Genomic DNA, 17106 nt, shown 5'->3' on the forward strand with positions numbered 1-17106 from the left:
AATCAATAAGTTATATTTAAACATTTTCAGGAGCTTCTTCAACTAAACAGAAAATGGATTCCCGAACAGTTTAAATTTAACATCATGCAACTCAAAGTCTGCAAATCGCTTTTCAAAATAAATAAGCAGCCTCTTCATTTGATCTGAATAATCCAGTTGTTTATCAGGAAAATTTTCTTTGAGTGTCTTCAGGTAAGGAAAGTTGACAAAATTTTGACAGCAGCTGGAGTTTTAGCTTGAAAGCAGATACTGCATTGGTCAGGTGATTTACGAACTGGTTTTTTCTTCCATCAATTTTTTATTTAAGTCATTCAGATGAGCTGTCACATTAACTAAAAATGCTACGTCACTCTTGAAAGATGGTTCCTTTAACATCCTTGCCATTTTCTTCAAGGAATGGTATTATTTCATCAATTAAATCAGCAAATCTTTTCAAAACTTCTCCACAGGTCAACCATCATACTTCAGAGTAATATATGAGATCACTATGTGGTGCATCTGTGTGTTCTAGGATTTCCTTAAATTATCTGTGGTTTAAACCATGTGAGCGAATAAAATTGATTGTATCGCTCACTACTTTCATTAGGTGGTCAAATCCTAGTTCTTTCGCTCATAGCTGTTCTTGGCATATGATACAATGATACTGAAGCAAATCTTTTCCTCTATCATCCAAATGGTTTCTCACTAGACTCATCATTGCCATTGTGAATTCCAATCATGGCTGGAGCTCCATCAATAGTGATACTAACAAGTTTGTTAATATCAAAATTACGTGCAGAACACAAATTGAAAACTGAGAGTAAAATATCAGTTTCAGATTTTCGCCCCTTCATTGAACCCATTCCAACAAGTTCTTCAGTTACTTCAAAATTTTCAGAAATTCCTTTGACAAACAAAAGAAGTTGAGTTGTTTAAGTAATATCTGTTGACTCATCAGCTGCCAGAGAAAAGTACTTAAATTTGGCAGCACAATTCTGTAATTGTTCAGTAACATCATCAGATAAATTTTCAATTCTTCTTTGAATTGTCATTCTGCTGAAACTTACAGTTTTAAATTTTCACGCAGCTTCAGGGCATACTTTCTCGTAAGCCAACAATATACATTCCTTTGCAAAATTGCCATCAGTAAATAGGCGACCACTTTTAGCAATTAAGGTTGCAATTCCCAAACTAACTTCAACACAGTTATCTAACTGTGAAGAAGCCTTTGTAAATACGTTCCTTTGAGCAAAGAGATTGGATTTTACGATTTTGATCCTCTCCCTCAAGTTTTGAAAATGTTGAGTGTTTCGTATCGCAGTTTCGCTTAATGTTATACTCCTTGCAAACACTAATCATAAAATTAGATATCAAGAATGTAATTCTATTACTTTTCTCCACAAAAAAATATTTCAAAGTCCAGGCCTCCGAAAATTCCCTGTTATCATCCTTTTTTTTTTTTTTTTTTCATTTGCATCCATTCATCATGAGAACTATCAAAATCATGTGGAACAAAAATTGCAAAAATTCCACTTTGGTTCTACTTTCAAAATAATATTTAAACAAAAAAGTGAAATATTCAAAACATGAAACTTCTTAATGGTCTCGAAAAGCAAAATAAACACACACTTGATAAAACAATGTATAGCCACGAAGCCAAAAGTGCAACGATGCCAAGCAAATGTATGCACCGCCTCGGATCCAAGCAAATATTTTTCTCTTCCACTTTACTAGCACATGCGTGCAAACACACTCGTGCTATGTCATACCACAGACGCTTTCTCAATCTTTTACAGGTGTTGGTCCTACAGGCTAGGAGCAATTTTTGTGTTCAGGCAGTGGATACAGCCTTTGGTTGACGCCGGGAACTTGACTCAATGGCAAATCTCACTTTGAGGGGACAGAATAGAATGAGTAATGAAGGGGAGAATGGTGAAATTTTTTCTGCTCGCAACTCCTTCTACAGATATCTGATATGTTAAATCACAATAAAAGTTTGGAAAGGTCTCAACGGGCCACAAGTTGTGCATCCCTACTAAAAAGCATCAAGCCACCTAATTGGTGGCCTTCCTTGCTTTCTAGCTTCCATAGGTTTGGAAAGTGTGAGTTGTTTTACTAGGTTTGTGTCTTCAGTTCTGTATAAATGACCCAAGCATCAAATCCTATGGCTTTTTATGACCTTGACAATATCAGGCTGTCTAAATTTTTGGTAAATTTCATTATTATACATTGACCATTTTCAATATTTTTCTTAGTATTTTACATTTAAAGATCAGTAGTTTACTTTCAATTATTTTAGTCATTGCCCAGCACTTGCAGCCGTATAGTATGATGGGATGTAACAGGGTTTATATTAATTTTAGTATTACGGCAGATAAATCAAGGTTTGAACTAGTTTTTAAGACTATGGTAGCATCTATTTGTGATGAGAAGCCTGCTATTAATTTCCATAAATAAATCATTATTAGTGACAATAGTTCCAAGATATTTGAATTGAGCCACATTTTCAAAAGCGTAGTAGTTCACTGTTAGTGACGATGGATTAGTTGACTTATGGGCAACTTGTAAAAATTTTGTTTTATCTTCATTTATGGTTAGGCCTGATTTTCTTGCCTCAGCTCCTAATAGATTGAATGATTCTGCGACATACTTTCTGGATCTACCCACTAAAGTAATGTCATCGGTGAACAATAAGATTTTGTATTGTCTTATGGTAAATGATTCCTCTATTCATAAGACCAGAAGCTCTGATAGCCTTCTCAAGGGACAGGTTAAATAGTAAACAGGACAGAGTATCACCCTGCCACAGACTTCTGTCAGTATAAAAAACTTCAGATAAATCATTCCCAAGTTTAACTCTACATTTTACCCTTTTAAATGTAGCTTTTGTTAGATTAATTAACTTAGCCGGTATTTCAAATTCCTCCATTACCTCGTATAGCTTCTGCTGAATAATGCTGTCATACGCAGCTTTAAAGTCAACAAAAGGATAGCAGATGCTAACATTGTACTCTCTTATTTTCCCAAAATCTGCATTCAGGGCATAAATTTGATCAGTACTTGACCTTCCCTTAAGAAATCCACAGTGGTACCATCCAATGACTTTCAACATGTGGTAATAACCTCTTGTAAGGAACATTTGAAAAAATTTTAAATATGGTACTCAAGAGAGTAATTTTGCAGTAGTTGCAACAGCCTTGTCTATCACCTTTTTTAAAGATGGGACAGATAAAGCCCATATCCCATTCAATGGGCAGCTTTTCCGATGTCCAAACCCTGCAAACAATAGCATGTATAGCCTTAATCAGATCAGGTTTGTCAACCTTCAACAACTCATTAATCCCATCAGGGCCTGCTGAACTGTTTCGATTAAGTTTCTTGATTGCAGATTCAATCTTAAAAAGACTTGGTAAAGTTCTTGTTTATCAGAATAGACAGGAAATATAATTCTATTGTCTATATCGCCTTTACCATGGAGCAAATCCTTTAAGTATTTCCTCTATCTTGCTACGATTTCACTCTTTTCATTCAGGAGGACACCATCTTTATTTGTACAGCATATTCCATTTGGCATGAAATCTTTACTAATATTGTTTATCAGCTGCTAATATTTTCTTTTTTCTTTTTGGAACTTGAAGCTTTTTTACAAAGGACTTATTCACTGCACATTTGCCCTCAAAAATCACTAATCAGTATTTTTACAAGGGTATGCCTTTTCAATTAAGAAACAGGATAAGGCGAGTTAGGAAGGAACATTTTTTATTGCGGGCAATAGTTTCTTTTACAAGACAATGTCAAGCTCCATACAGCACAGTCTGTACCAGAATATTTCATAAGCATTCAGTTGCAAAGCTCAATCACACACCATATTTTCTCGACTTATCACCAGCTGATTTTTTCCTTTTCTGAAACATAACATGGCCATGAAAGGAGAGAGATTTGAAAACACCTCAGCTGTTAAATCAAACGTTACATGTATTTTGAAATGGTTAGTTCGGACACCTTAAACAGTGCTTTGATGAACTGAAAAAAGGTTGAAAAAATTGTAGACTCCTCTGGTATTTATTTTGAGAGAGATAAATTTATCTGAAGATTAGAAATCTTTTGCTTATTTTATAAGAAATTGTCCAGTTATTTCATGGGCACACATTATAAGTAAACACAGTAGAATATTAAAAAAAGTACAAAATGCAATCAGCTATGGTTAGTATTTAAATGTTAAAATTAATAATTAAAAACATTCAATGTACATGATCGAATTCAAGCCACCCAACCTACAAACTTAGTGAAAATAAACAAAAATATCCCACAAAAGCATTTTATATATTTAGCAATATACTTTTATAAGTTTCTAATAGTTCACATTAAGGAAATGAAATATAAGTAACTGCATACATAAAATATAAATTACATTAAAGGTCCATTTCACACACGGATATCTGAAACACTACAGTCCAAAGTCCGAAATCCGGACTCCTCAGGACTTCGATTCCGGATAATAGATCTTCAATTTAAATCTGGTAAGATGGCATGCAGAAATTATAAGATTTAAAATATGAAATCGTAATTTATGAAATAAAGAACAATTATATTCTAAAGGGTATCAAAACCTACCCCCCCCCCCCCAAAAAAGCTTAATATTTATTTGTTTGCTTTATTAAAGATTTTTTCAATGCAAGTTGTTTAAGTTGCTACCATAAAAAATTCAAAAAGTTTGTTTTTCTTTTGTCATATACAGTTGACTTTCCAATGCCATACCCTTCGCATAATTTTGAGACGGATATGCCTTTATCCATTTTTTGCAGCAATTGCACTTTTTGTTTAACTCTTTTGCATCGAGAGACGACCAAATCTGTTTTCAACAAACATCGGAAACGCCCGTGTTTACGAATTTGCCTTGGAATAGTTTTCCTTTCCCCCTTCTGCAGTTTCATCCATTTATCCATTGTGTGCAGTTTCACCTTAGGGCTGGATTGCACCTGCGAACGTCAATAGCTTTCCGTATTTCTCCTTTATTTGCTTCAAAAGAATGATTGACATATCTTTTAACAACTCGCGAAACCAATGAGCCATACACTAACGTGGAGGGGAAAGAACTAGGTAGAAAATAAACGAGGCGTTGGGGCGGTTTGCCGTTGCCTGAATGAACGGGCGCTACGGGCAACTTCGATGCGAAAGAGTTTATGGACATCGAAACATGGTTTGGCTTTGTAGATCCTTTTGCAGCTCCAGAACTGGAAACTCTTTTCAATATAATCGAAAGTTCAAGCTTAATTTTTATAAAATTGCTGTAATACCAACAGTCTGCAAAAAATAATAAGCTGGATCAAATTAGAAGATTAAGGAGCAGCACAGTCTCCTGCATTAACTGAAATTCTTTATAGTTTGATACACAAGTAATTATACAGGGGTTCTACTCATTTTGCAGTACTTCCCAGTAAAAATGAGATAATTCCACAATGTGCATGGAAATGATGGATCCTGAATGAGTGAAATGCCTTAGAATCAGTTAAGATAATTTTAGCCTAGCTTAATAGCATCCATTATACATTATTGGCTGTGTATAACAAGATTGGTGACGAAAGCCAAGGTGTTCTGCTAAATTTTGTCTTGCTCTTATTGCATACTGAATTAAGCTTGAATTGTGTTAGTTATTTACTATACCTACGTTTATTTCTTACACATGCTTAAAACTAATCTGAGTCCTGAATAAATAAACTCCCACATATACTTAAGTATATACATACTTTTATCTAGGGCCGACACTAGATACTGCCTGGTGCAGTCTCTAAATTCTGCTACAAAGCGCCTTCCTAAGTTCTAAATTTTCGCCGCGCCTAAACTTTGGATCCCTAAATTATAAAAAACTTCTCATCTTTTAATTTTGCCGCTTTGTGCTTCCGCAAATTCCAAAAATTGTGTCTTCTCTAAATTCTCCCCTCCAGTGTCTTCCCTAAACTCTTCCCACTTCTGGGTTTATGGTGAATAACATAGCAGTTATTCTTAATTCAAATAGCACTAAATGTAATCTTTTGAACTATGAGTTTCATTAACAAAATCTATTTTTAGCATATAAAAAGAAATTTTTATTGAATTTTTCCTTGTTAACATTTCTTAGGGCATTTAAAAAAATCTATAATCATCGTCAAACGTAATGTTAGCAGAAAAGGTTGCCTTGCTCTTGTTATTCAATTACTAATATAAAAAAAAATTTACATATCACTGAAGGAGTTGTTACTGAAGCTGTCATGTATTGATAAACATGCAGTGTTGAAAGCAAAATATAATAAATAATGACTTTTCAGGTTGGTGTCAGGGATATAAAATAGGTGAATGTTTCGGTTTGAGATGTAATGCTAAGCAGTCACTCAGCTGCGGAGCCAAATTATTAATCTCACAAATTTATGCTTACATGATTGTTTTTTCATAACAATGTATTTTATTTAGTGCCTAAGTGAAATTAAGAATCGAAATTTTTAAGTGAAAATCTCCACGTTTTATTATGGAAGGAAAAATCAAATGCGCATACGTAAAACACACCCGAAAAAACGTTTGTGGCTTTGATGTCTGGATTTTAGATCATTCCGGATAATGGACGTCCGGATTTCGGACTTTGTACTGTATTCACAAAATCATATTGCAATTTGCATCAAAGTTATTTATGATTAACTAAAATTATTGCAATTAAACATTAGAATGACACCCATAAACTGTTTACCCTTTTCCTCTTTTCCATATTTTCTGTCTTTGATTGGAGAAAGTCAATTAATTTTGCTTGTTGAGATATGGTTTCTTTAAGCTTCACTTTTTCGTGTGCATGATTGACCTGCAATAAATCAAAAACTTAACATATTACAGAAATAATTTAAAATTTTTAAAGAGAAAATATTCAGGCATATAAACTTTAATACATTACAAATAACTTATGTTACAAAAACAAAACTTTCAGTTTACCTTTTCACTTTCAAGTTCATTACACAGATCTTCAATATTTGACTGTGCTTTATGCTGATTTTCTAAGGCATCATTAATTGCTTGAGTAAGTTTTAAGTTACTGGCTTTCAAAGACGATATCTGGGTTATGTGTCGAGCAGCCTTATAAAAAATAATAATTTACTACAAAATATGAAAGAAATACAGAAAGAAACAGCTAAATTCTATAAAATACTAAAACATAAAAAACCAAAACTAAAATTCTAATTCTCTAAGAACTTAACTTAGAAAGATTTGTATCTTATGAAATTATAACTTTTAAATGATGTTTAACAATCTAAATCAACATATTTATTAAACGCATTATTTTACAATCAATTGTATATTTTTGTTATCAATTGTATATATTTTTAAAACTAAATTATATAACATTAAAACATAAAGCAAATTATTTATACTATTTTCTGCTACACATTAAAAATATTTATTTAAATTAAAATTTGTTATTTTCTTTAGCATTTTAACATGGAAGATCCAAGTTTAATTATGAAATATCTATAAATATCAGTTTTTAACTTTCAAAAATTTTAATTAAGCTTGCACACCCAAAAGATACTGGTGTTTCACATGTTGCAGTTTAAGAAAATGTGGAAGTAAAATTTTCCATCTGTGGGCATATCAGTAAACAACAGGTACACTATGCAGCAAAAAAAAGGGGGGACAGCTCTATATCTCCCATTCTACTGGGCCAATTGGTGAAACTTAATTTGCATTTTTCATGTTTCGAAAGTGCGACTTAGGATATGTATTAGATTTACATATAGCATTGTTTTAATATAGGTATGACACAAAATCAGGCTTTTTTAAAAAATGACATGCCGATTTTTTTTCCATATTTCGATTCTATGACAGAAATTATGCATAACTGCCAAGTTCTGTAAAAATTGCTCAAGTAGTTTTTAAAAAATTAGCTCTCAAAATTTTAGCTCCTCCATGCTAATTGAATTTGGTATATATTTATTAATATCTCTTTTTTTTATTAAACTTTTTTTTATTCTTCCCTTCCCATTTCGAGATTTAGGTTCATTCCAAATAAAATTCACCCATTTTTTATGATTTAATTTTTAAATTTGTATTTTTAAATAATTTGAATAAATTTTTTGAAAAAAACTTTGAATTACAGCCTATAAAATTTTTACCATCATCTTAAAGTAGATGCAAAGTCTTTAATCCGGACATCCATAATGGGGAATGATTTATAATCCGGACCTCAAAGCTACAAACTTTCTGCGCATGAGTCAACGCATAATGCGTTAAGGCATGTGCATAATACCTTTACGCATGCGCATAATACGTTTACGTATGCGCGTTTCATGTATAACGTACGGTATAAGCTAAGCTAAAATTGCCTAATTATCTATTTTAGTTAATGTTGCAGAATGTGATGTTCCTTAATCTTTTAATTGAATCCGGCTTATTATTTTTTGCATACTGTTAGAGCAATTTTATAAAAGTAAGCTCGAACTTTCGATAATGTCAAAAAGAATTTCCGATTCTGGAGCTACCAAAGGATCTACAAAGCGAAAGCATGTTCCGATGTCCATCAAACAAAAAGTGGAATTGCTGCAAAAAATGGATAAAGGCATATTCTTCGATTCTCCAATCATTCCGAAATATGTTTATCAATTTCTGTGGGGAGATGACTCGGTGCGCAATGAACTGGAAGTTGATCTGTCAGCACTATCCTGATCTTCAGGACAGATTTTTTATTTTATTTGGCATATAATTTCTTACTAAATGCAGTATTTCATCTTGATGTACTCCATCTTTGATATGATTTCAATCAAATTCCTCGTCATTATAAATATCACGAATACACATCAAATAGTTTTCTGGTTGCAATTTTCTAATTTCGACTATGCGTAATGTATGCTTTACACATGTGCACATTGAAAGAAATGTTTAAAAAAGTAAACAAATAAGTAAGTTTTTTTTTTTCTTTTCTTTTTCTTTTCTTTTTTTTTTTTTTTTTTTTTGTAAATTTTGATACCCTTTAGATCATAATTGTTCTTTATTTCATAAATTACGGTTTCACATTTTTATTTTTATAATTTCTGCATGCCATCTTACCAGATTTACACTGATGATCTATAATCCGGAATCCATGAAGTACCGACGAGTCCGGATTAAAGACTTTTGACTGTACATGAATTTATGTCTTGGTGTATTTTGAAATTTGGCATATTTGTCACAAGCGATAATAACGCCAAATGTGGTTTACGCACTTTGTTAAAATTATTTGAAAGTATGAACGATGTGACATTTTTTCCACACCTGTACAGTTAAAAAAGCAGAGGAGAATAGGTTGCTATAAATTAAGAAGTTTTCAAAGTGAATTAATTACTCTTGGCACAAACTGAACAAAAAATGCGCCAAGATAAATTTTTTAATTCCTCACCAAAAATTACAAATTTAACATCTAGGCATAATTTGAGTTGTGGAATCGAAACGTGGAAAAAAATTGGTACTCTATTTCAGAAAAGTTCGATTTTGTGCCAAAATACTTATATTAGAACAGTGCTATATATAAATCTAACATATAACCTAAATCGTGCTTTCGAGACATGAAAAACACAATCCAAAGTTCGCCAATTGGTCCAGTAGACAGGGAGATATAGAAATGTGCCCCCTTTTTTTAAAGTCAAAAAGAGGCAATTTGCCCATAAGGACTATTAATTTCGTTTTGGCATTTTGCGTTGTTTCACTTTTCAAATTGTTCCCATCAAATATCATCACCCTGTATTATATTTAAAGAAATTAAATAATGAAGATCTGCAAAAATGTATGTATGTTTCTTGCAATGTGATAAAAACAACAGTACCTAGAGCCATCAGATTTTCAATAACGCAATCCTGCTGCAAATATGGCCATCCAGAAACCCAAATTTGAAATTTGTTTTATTATCAATTTCATATTTTGTAAAACTTTAAAGAATTTTTGATTGACAAACTCAAGAATTTCAAAGGGGCATTTTTTGGAAGCAATGGCAATGTTGTACAGAAAAAACATTTTTATCTGCAGCGTGTGAGACTGTGTATCGGAAATTCTGAAGATATGCTCATTTTAAAATTATTTTGCGATATTGCTCTTGAAGTGAACATTATGGTTTAAGTACGAAGAACATGATATTTAATAAATAAAGGTAACACACAAAATGTTTAAAAAAAATGCCCCTTTGAACATAATTTAAAATCTGAAACCTTTCAGTTATCCCCCCCCTCCCCAGCTGAAGCATTATGTAAATATACGCACCATAAGTTTTAAGTAAGATGCCATGTCAGAAGGATCAATTTTGAAATGATGCATTTTAGAGTAATTTATTATCAGCAGTTTCTCTTTTAGGAAAGAAAGGGGAAGCAACCAAATTAAAACAAAAAGAAGGCCTACGGACTATTGCAAATTAAAGTGAGAATTTTGATTTGCATGAACTTACATATTCATATACAGGGTGTTTCACAGATTATGGGACAAACTTGGAGGGGTGGTGCAGCATACTAAAACATGCATTTTTTTTATAGGAATGTAGGGTCTAAAATCAGGAAAATATGTTATGTACAAAATCAACGCATTGTAGCAATACAGTATTCACAATAAATGTTCAAAATTGCGACCACCAGCAGTAATACATGCTTGCTAACATTGCAGAAGGGATTGACGAACATTTTGAAAAATGACAGGCATTTTGCTCCCACTTGCAGCCACAATGGATAGTCGTGCAACAAGGTCCTCCAGTGAGTCATAAGGAGTCTCGTAAATGATGCTCTTCAGATGGCCCCATAAAAAATTCCAAGCTGGATAAATCTGGTGAATGGGGTGGCCATCGAACGGGTCCACGACGGCCAATACATCGACCTGAAAATGTCCCATCCAAGTAATTGTGAACCTGCAGGTGGTAATGGGCTGGTGCACCATCATGCTGGAACCACGTGATCATGAACGACAGCCGGAACATCCTGCAACAATTCTGGTACCATCTCTTTCAGAAAAATATGATAACAAAAGCCATTTGTACGTGCAGGTAAGAGGTATGGGCCTATGAAGTAGTCGTTAACAATACCCGGCCACACATTCACGGAGAAGCGGGTTTGGAATGCATGTGGAGTGTGCCATGTGGATTATGAGTTGCCCACACGTGAACTGTTGTGGTTATGGAAGATGCCGTCCTGTGAGAAAGGTGCCTCGTCCGCGAATAGCACATCCAAATGGAAATCCGCCTGTGCCACACACTGCTGCAAGAACCAATGACAGAAATGAACTCAAAGAGGGTAATATGTCTCTTGCAAGGGTTGGACTCTCTGCAAATGGTATGGGTGCAAACCATTTTCATGCAATACTCTCCAAACGGTGGAATGACTCAGCTGCAGACGATGTGCAATAGCTCTTGTACTTGTTTGAGGTGATTTATGCATAATGTTCAAGATGGTTTCTTCAATGCGAGGTTGTTGTGCACTCCTTCTTCCACTCCCAGTGTCAGAGGTGGCTTCAAATGACCTGTTTTCACACAGAGACTGATGCAACCTCTCGAACATTGTGTGTTTCGGCATACGCCTGCTTGGAAACCATGCCTGGTACAACTGTAGCGCTGCTCTGTCATTCCCATTAGCAGCACCATACATGAGATGCATGTCAGCTTTTCCCTGTGTGTAAACTAACCCATCACGCTTGACATCAGAGTTGCGAATGATCCTCTGATGCATCGGATCATGGTTTGTCTGGCTCACTACTGCCCTCTACCGCTGCATTGCCAGCCAATCACAGCTGTAGTTCCTATTACTGTTAGTGTTCCCCTTTTTGAACATTTATTGTGAATACTGTATTGCTGCAAAGAAACTTTAGACCAAAACTTCCTTTAAGGCAATAATGTTATAGCCAATTTATTAATACACATACATTATGAGACAAGAACTATAGCTTGCTTATACAAGTAATGACTATTAATTGGATTCATTCTTATTAGCAAAGGAAAATAAGACTTAAAGAGAGAAAAAGTATTAAAAACAAAGCTACTTCAATTTTAAAATAATTTTACTACTTGATCACTTAATAAAAAATGTTATTTAACTTTTCAAATGTGTGTCAACATTAGACTAAATTTATGGATTAAAACAGATAAATCTAAGTGAACTAAAGATAGATCAGAAATGGTACTTACAGACTTTTATTTCCCCCAAATACTCATTTTATATTTATACAGGGAGGGGGAAAAGAGGGCACCTAACAAGAATTCAGTATGTTGTAAAATTAGCTTAACAGGGTGAAATTCGCTGCTTTACACTACTAATAAATCCATTATCACATTTTTTTAATATCACGATGCTGTCAATCTTCAGCAACGTGTCTTCTTCAAATTAGGCAAAATAGCCAAAACAGATTTGAAATTAGCTGATGTTATACAGAAAAAATTATACAAAAATCATTATGATTTAGGTATATTTACATATAAATGGGAATTTGCAAAATATTAATTCCTTACCAACTTTTTTCGGAAGAATACATGAAAGAATTAATACTGAAGTACATAAAGCCTACAACTACTTTTCTTCGAAAATCCTTGTATATTCATTTCACTCCTCTGTAAGCCCTTACATTAGTGGTCTTCAACACTTGTGACCCGCTGAAGGCATTTTAATGGCCCTGCATTTGAATTTGAAGAATCTTAAGAAATTTGATTTCAAGAAAAATTGCTGTGTCAGCTTTTTGTCGAAAACAGAAATTTTTCCCTCTTATTCTTGATATTTAAAACATTTTATTGACATACCTGATATTATTTGTGATAAAATTGTCTGAAAATGACAAATTTAAGCAGTTTGCTTTATTTGCAATGACAATGTAGATGTGATGAAGGAATGCAACATTAAAAGACATTATGATACTAAGCATAGTGAGAAATATTCTGCATTGGAAGGTCATTTGCATTGGTAGGTGAGTGAATTAAAATCAAAACTAAATTTTCAGCAGACTTTCTGCATCACAGCAAATGAAGAATCAGAAAATAGTGTTCGCGTTAGTTACATGATAGCAGAAAAAATTGCTAAGCCTGGAATACCTTTTGTTTATAGAGAATTTGCAGAAAAATGTCTTCAGAATGCAGTTGATGTGCTTTGTCCATCAGAGGTCCAAGTCATATCGAATATTAGCTTGTCTGGTGTGACAGTAGCTAGGCATATAGAGGATGTTGCAACAGATATATTCAGTAAATTAAAATCCAAAGGCAATCAATTTGAGTTTTATTCTGTAGCGATGGATGAATCAACAGATACTGCACAAGTAGCCATTTTTATGCATGGCATTGATAGAGACAATTGTAGAGGAATTAGCCAATGTCGTTGCACTTAAAGGTATAACACGAGAAATAGATTTGTATTCGAGTCTGACACAAACTTTGGATAAATGTGAGTTAGATTTCAGTAATATATCTGCTGTAACCACAGGTAGTGCTAAATCTATGTCTGAAGAGAAAATAGGAGTAACAAAATTATTCCAATCTGATGTGAAGGCAAGTGGAAATAATACTATGATGACTTTTCACTGCATCATCCACCAAGAAAATTTGTGCAAGAACTCCTTCTCAAACTTTGAACATGTGATGAATGTTGTTTCAAAAGTGGTTAGTTTTATCTGGTCTAAAGGACTTAATAGCAGACAATTTCAATTGGTTGAACTGAGGAAAGATGCTTCCGCGCCTGTTTTCTTTGAAAAGCGAAGTTCAACAATTCATGGAATCTAAAGAGAAATCTATTCATGAGTTCAGTGATGAGAAATGGTTGAGAAACTTTGCATTTCTTGGCAATATTACAGGTCATCTCAAAGATTTAAACTACCACTTACTGGGAAAAGATCTACTTGTTCATAATTTTTATTATTTTGTGAAAGCTTTTGAGACAAAATTAATCCTGTGGGAAAGTCAGTTGCTAAATAAGAATTCCACTCACTTTCCAAAATTCATGGAGTGTAGTGTATGTCATGTCTACAATATGAAATTCATATAATTATGTACAATGCATTTCAAATTTGAAAGAGGAATCCAAAAGCAGATTTTCCGATTTTCGCGAAAATGAATTTTTTATCAGAATGTTCTCCTCGCCATTTTCAGTAGACGTGTCAAGTGTTCCACCTGAACTTCAATTAGAATTTATAGATTTACAGTGTGACTGCAGTAAAATGCAAGTTTCTTGAAAATCCTACTTTAATTTATTTTTATTCGAAGTACGTGACCGAAGACAAGTATCCAGGAATTCGTAAACATGCACTCTTTCATGTCTTCTATCTTTGGCAGTACCTACATATGTAAACAGCATTTTAATAAAATGAAAATCCTAAAATCAAAAACAAGAACACGACTGACAGACAGACATTTGGAGGAAACTTTACGAACTGCAACAATACAGATTAAATGGGATATTGAAGCTTTAATCTAGCAAAAACAATGTCAAATTTCACATTAATACTAAATTAACTACCATTTCCCACAAGTAATCTAAGTTTTTTTCCATTTTGTTTATTGTAAATACATTTTGTAGCATTGCTCTGTACAATCATATTTATGCTTTTTTTTTCATAGTTAAAAAAGTTGCAAAATATTTTAATTTGATTTCCATTTGACTTATTGGAACCAATGTATATATATATATATACACACACAAATCTATAACACTCTTCGCCTAGAATCAATTGTCGTCTTGCAAAACAAACCTCCCTTTTTTTATAAATTTTCTGACAGACATGTGGCCCGCGAATCTTTGTGAAGTTATTGATGTGGCCCTCAGGCGTGAAAGGTTGAAGACCCCTACCTTACATTATCATTCAAAAATGTATAGGAATAAGAAGAGAGAACAAACAAATAAAACAGAAGAGATGTGGAACTTTTAGACAACAGGAATGAAATACAAAATGACCAAGATAAATAACTTCTTCTTGCTTACTTCTTCTTTAATTTCATATAACTGGGTTTCTAAAGCCAATATTTTTTCTGTATACTTTTTAGCATCCTGATTTTGCAAAGACATTTCTTTTTGAATCTGAGCTGATTCTTCTGCTAGCTCAGAAGCAACCTTCTTGTAGTGCTGAAGATGATCTTGCAAAGTCTGAAGTTCAGCTTCATGTAAAGCATTTTGGCTTTCCATTTCAGATGTCAGTTCTTTAATATGTGTTAGAAGTTCATCTCTAAAAAATAAAGAATTTTCTGTAAAACTGCAGTAAACAAAATATTTATATGAAATTTCAGTTAGAAATTATATATCAGCTTTAGTTTTCCATATTAGTTCAAGGTTACAAATTATATATGTTGTTTATTTCCGCAATTAACAAATAAAAGCAACAATAAAAGAAGCGTTTCATAGTCTTTCACTAAAAAAAATTAATATCGAACATTTAACAGAAACTGTTGCAAATTTATGTAAATATTTGTGTTTGATTGCATTTTGATTTTTATGTACTTTTATGGTGTAATGTATTGTTTCTATTTATTTTATGTAATACAGTTATTTATTTTATTTTAACTGGATATGTAGCCACCTACTATAAGTCCTTGTGCATCATGCTGTAGATTACATAATGCTGAATCAATCAACATGTAATTTTAAGTATCTCTGTTAGAACTGCAAATACATGCAGAAGTTTCCGAGTGGGTCTGGACAACATTTCATGATTTACCATAATTTAGTGGTATTCTAAACATTTCTGAAAAATGCATTTTCAAAGCCTCAGAGAAGTGACTTTTCTTCTAAAAATGCTCAGGCAGCACTATAAATATGGATGCATTGAAATTGAGATTCAATCAACTCAGGTTTATGTAACTGTATTACAATCCTGATCAGCCTTTGCTTTGTGACTAATTTTTAGTGCTTTGCAGTATTCTCTGCATAATAAAAATATACTTCACCTCTGCTCCTTGAATTATTGATAGTTGTATTCTTTACCATACAAGTACTGTTCAAAAAAAGATTTAATTTTTTAAACTGTGCGCCAATGGCTACAGATAGCCTACTGCAGCTAATATTCTCACTTAGCAGTATCTTGGTAACATATCGCCTTTTATTCGATTCTCATTTGTGCATTTGTTGTCAAGAAATAACCAAATGAATGAGATTGTGCATAAGCTGATTTGGTGGGTTAGGGAGGGAAAAAAAAAAAAAAAAAAAGAGTTGTAGGAAAGCACCGCGAGTGCAAAAATCTGCGTAAGACGGAGGAAATTTTTATAGAAGCATTTCAAATGCTTAACCATACACAAAGATGACTGCATGAGCCGAACACAGTCCTATGATTGGTTTCACCATTTTAAGGAGGGCTGAAGATTGGTTGCCAAAGATCCAAGGATGGATTGAACACAATCTTCCACGTCAACAAATGATCAACATGTTCAAAGTGCATTATGAATTTGTACTACATGGTAAGGCAGTAAACAAAAAAGTCTACCACAGGATTTTAACATGCCTGAGAAATGCTGTGAGTAGGACAACTATGTCATAATCTCCTGACTTGGTTCTGGCAGATTCTCCCCCCCAACCTTTTCATGCATCAACCACTCTTAAAGCAATGATTTTCCCCTTATATTTTCTCTAAGAATAAAGCTTAAAAAATAATCATAATGCAAATAACTGCATGTAAATAGCTTAAAAATTGCAATTAGATTAAGCATATGAACAAAAGTTTAGGAAAATTGGTAAATTAAATTCATGTTAAATTATTTTTGTATTAATATATATACGTATATATATATTTTTATTTTTATAAACATAAATGACTCTTCAGAAACAAAATTACAGTTTCTACTGCATAAAAGTGGTTTTGATTGATGTAATAGCTAAACTTGACGTAATGCTGCAATTTTTTTAATATTCGGCATAAAACTGCCATTCTAGTTTTGCTTTCTTCATTTTTTAAGCATATTTTGTGTTTTACTTTTTATATTGCTGTTATTGCATAAAAAATGTTGTATTTTAAAAAATATTGATTCTAAAATAATTTTAATGTATTTTTCCCTTATATTTATTTCATATAATTTCATTTTTACTACATGATACAGCTTAATTAATAGACAAATATCAATTTTATTACTATTTTTTATTTTATTTAATTAATTTTTTGTAACCAATGGGATTTTGATTACGCAGATAAATTGCCCATGCACATTTG

The 17106-nt window shown here is 32.9% G+C and overlaps 1 protein-coding gene across 6 annotated transcripts in view; it reads right to left on the reverse strand.

Moving 5' to 3' along the window:
• The window catches only part of LOC118202431 (citron Rho-interacting kinase-like), a 284352-nt gene that overhangs the window by 90696 nt on the left and 176550 nt on the right, over positions 1 to 17106 (reverse strand). For all 6 annotated transcript variants that reach the window (XM_085818648.1, XM_085818656.1, XM_085818639.1 and 3 more), the window contains 3 exons: positions 14895 to 15135; positions 6934 to 7074; positions 6698 to 6805 (listed from right to left, as the gene is read on the reverse strand). In XM_085818648.1, the coding sequence (XP_085674774.1) occupies positions 6698 to 6805; positions 6934 to 7074; positions 14895 to 15135 (490 nt within the window). The remainder of the gene's footprint in view (positions 1 to 6697; positions 6806 to 6933; positions 7075 to 14894; positions 15136 to 17106) is intronic.

Source organism: Stegodyphus dumicola, chromosome 1 (genome assembly GCF_044657685.1).
Source record: "Stegodyphus dumicola isolate Sdum_Otavi_A_Nest chromosome 1, ASM4465768v1".
In the NCBI taxonomy this organism is placed as follows: Eukaryota; Metazoa; Arthropoda; class Arachnida; order Araneae; family Eresidae; genus Stegodyphus; species Stegodyphus dumicola.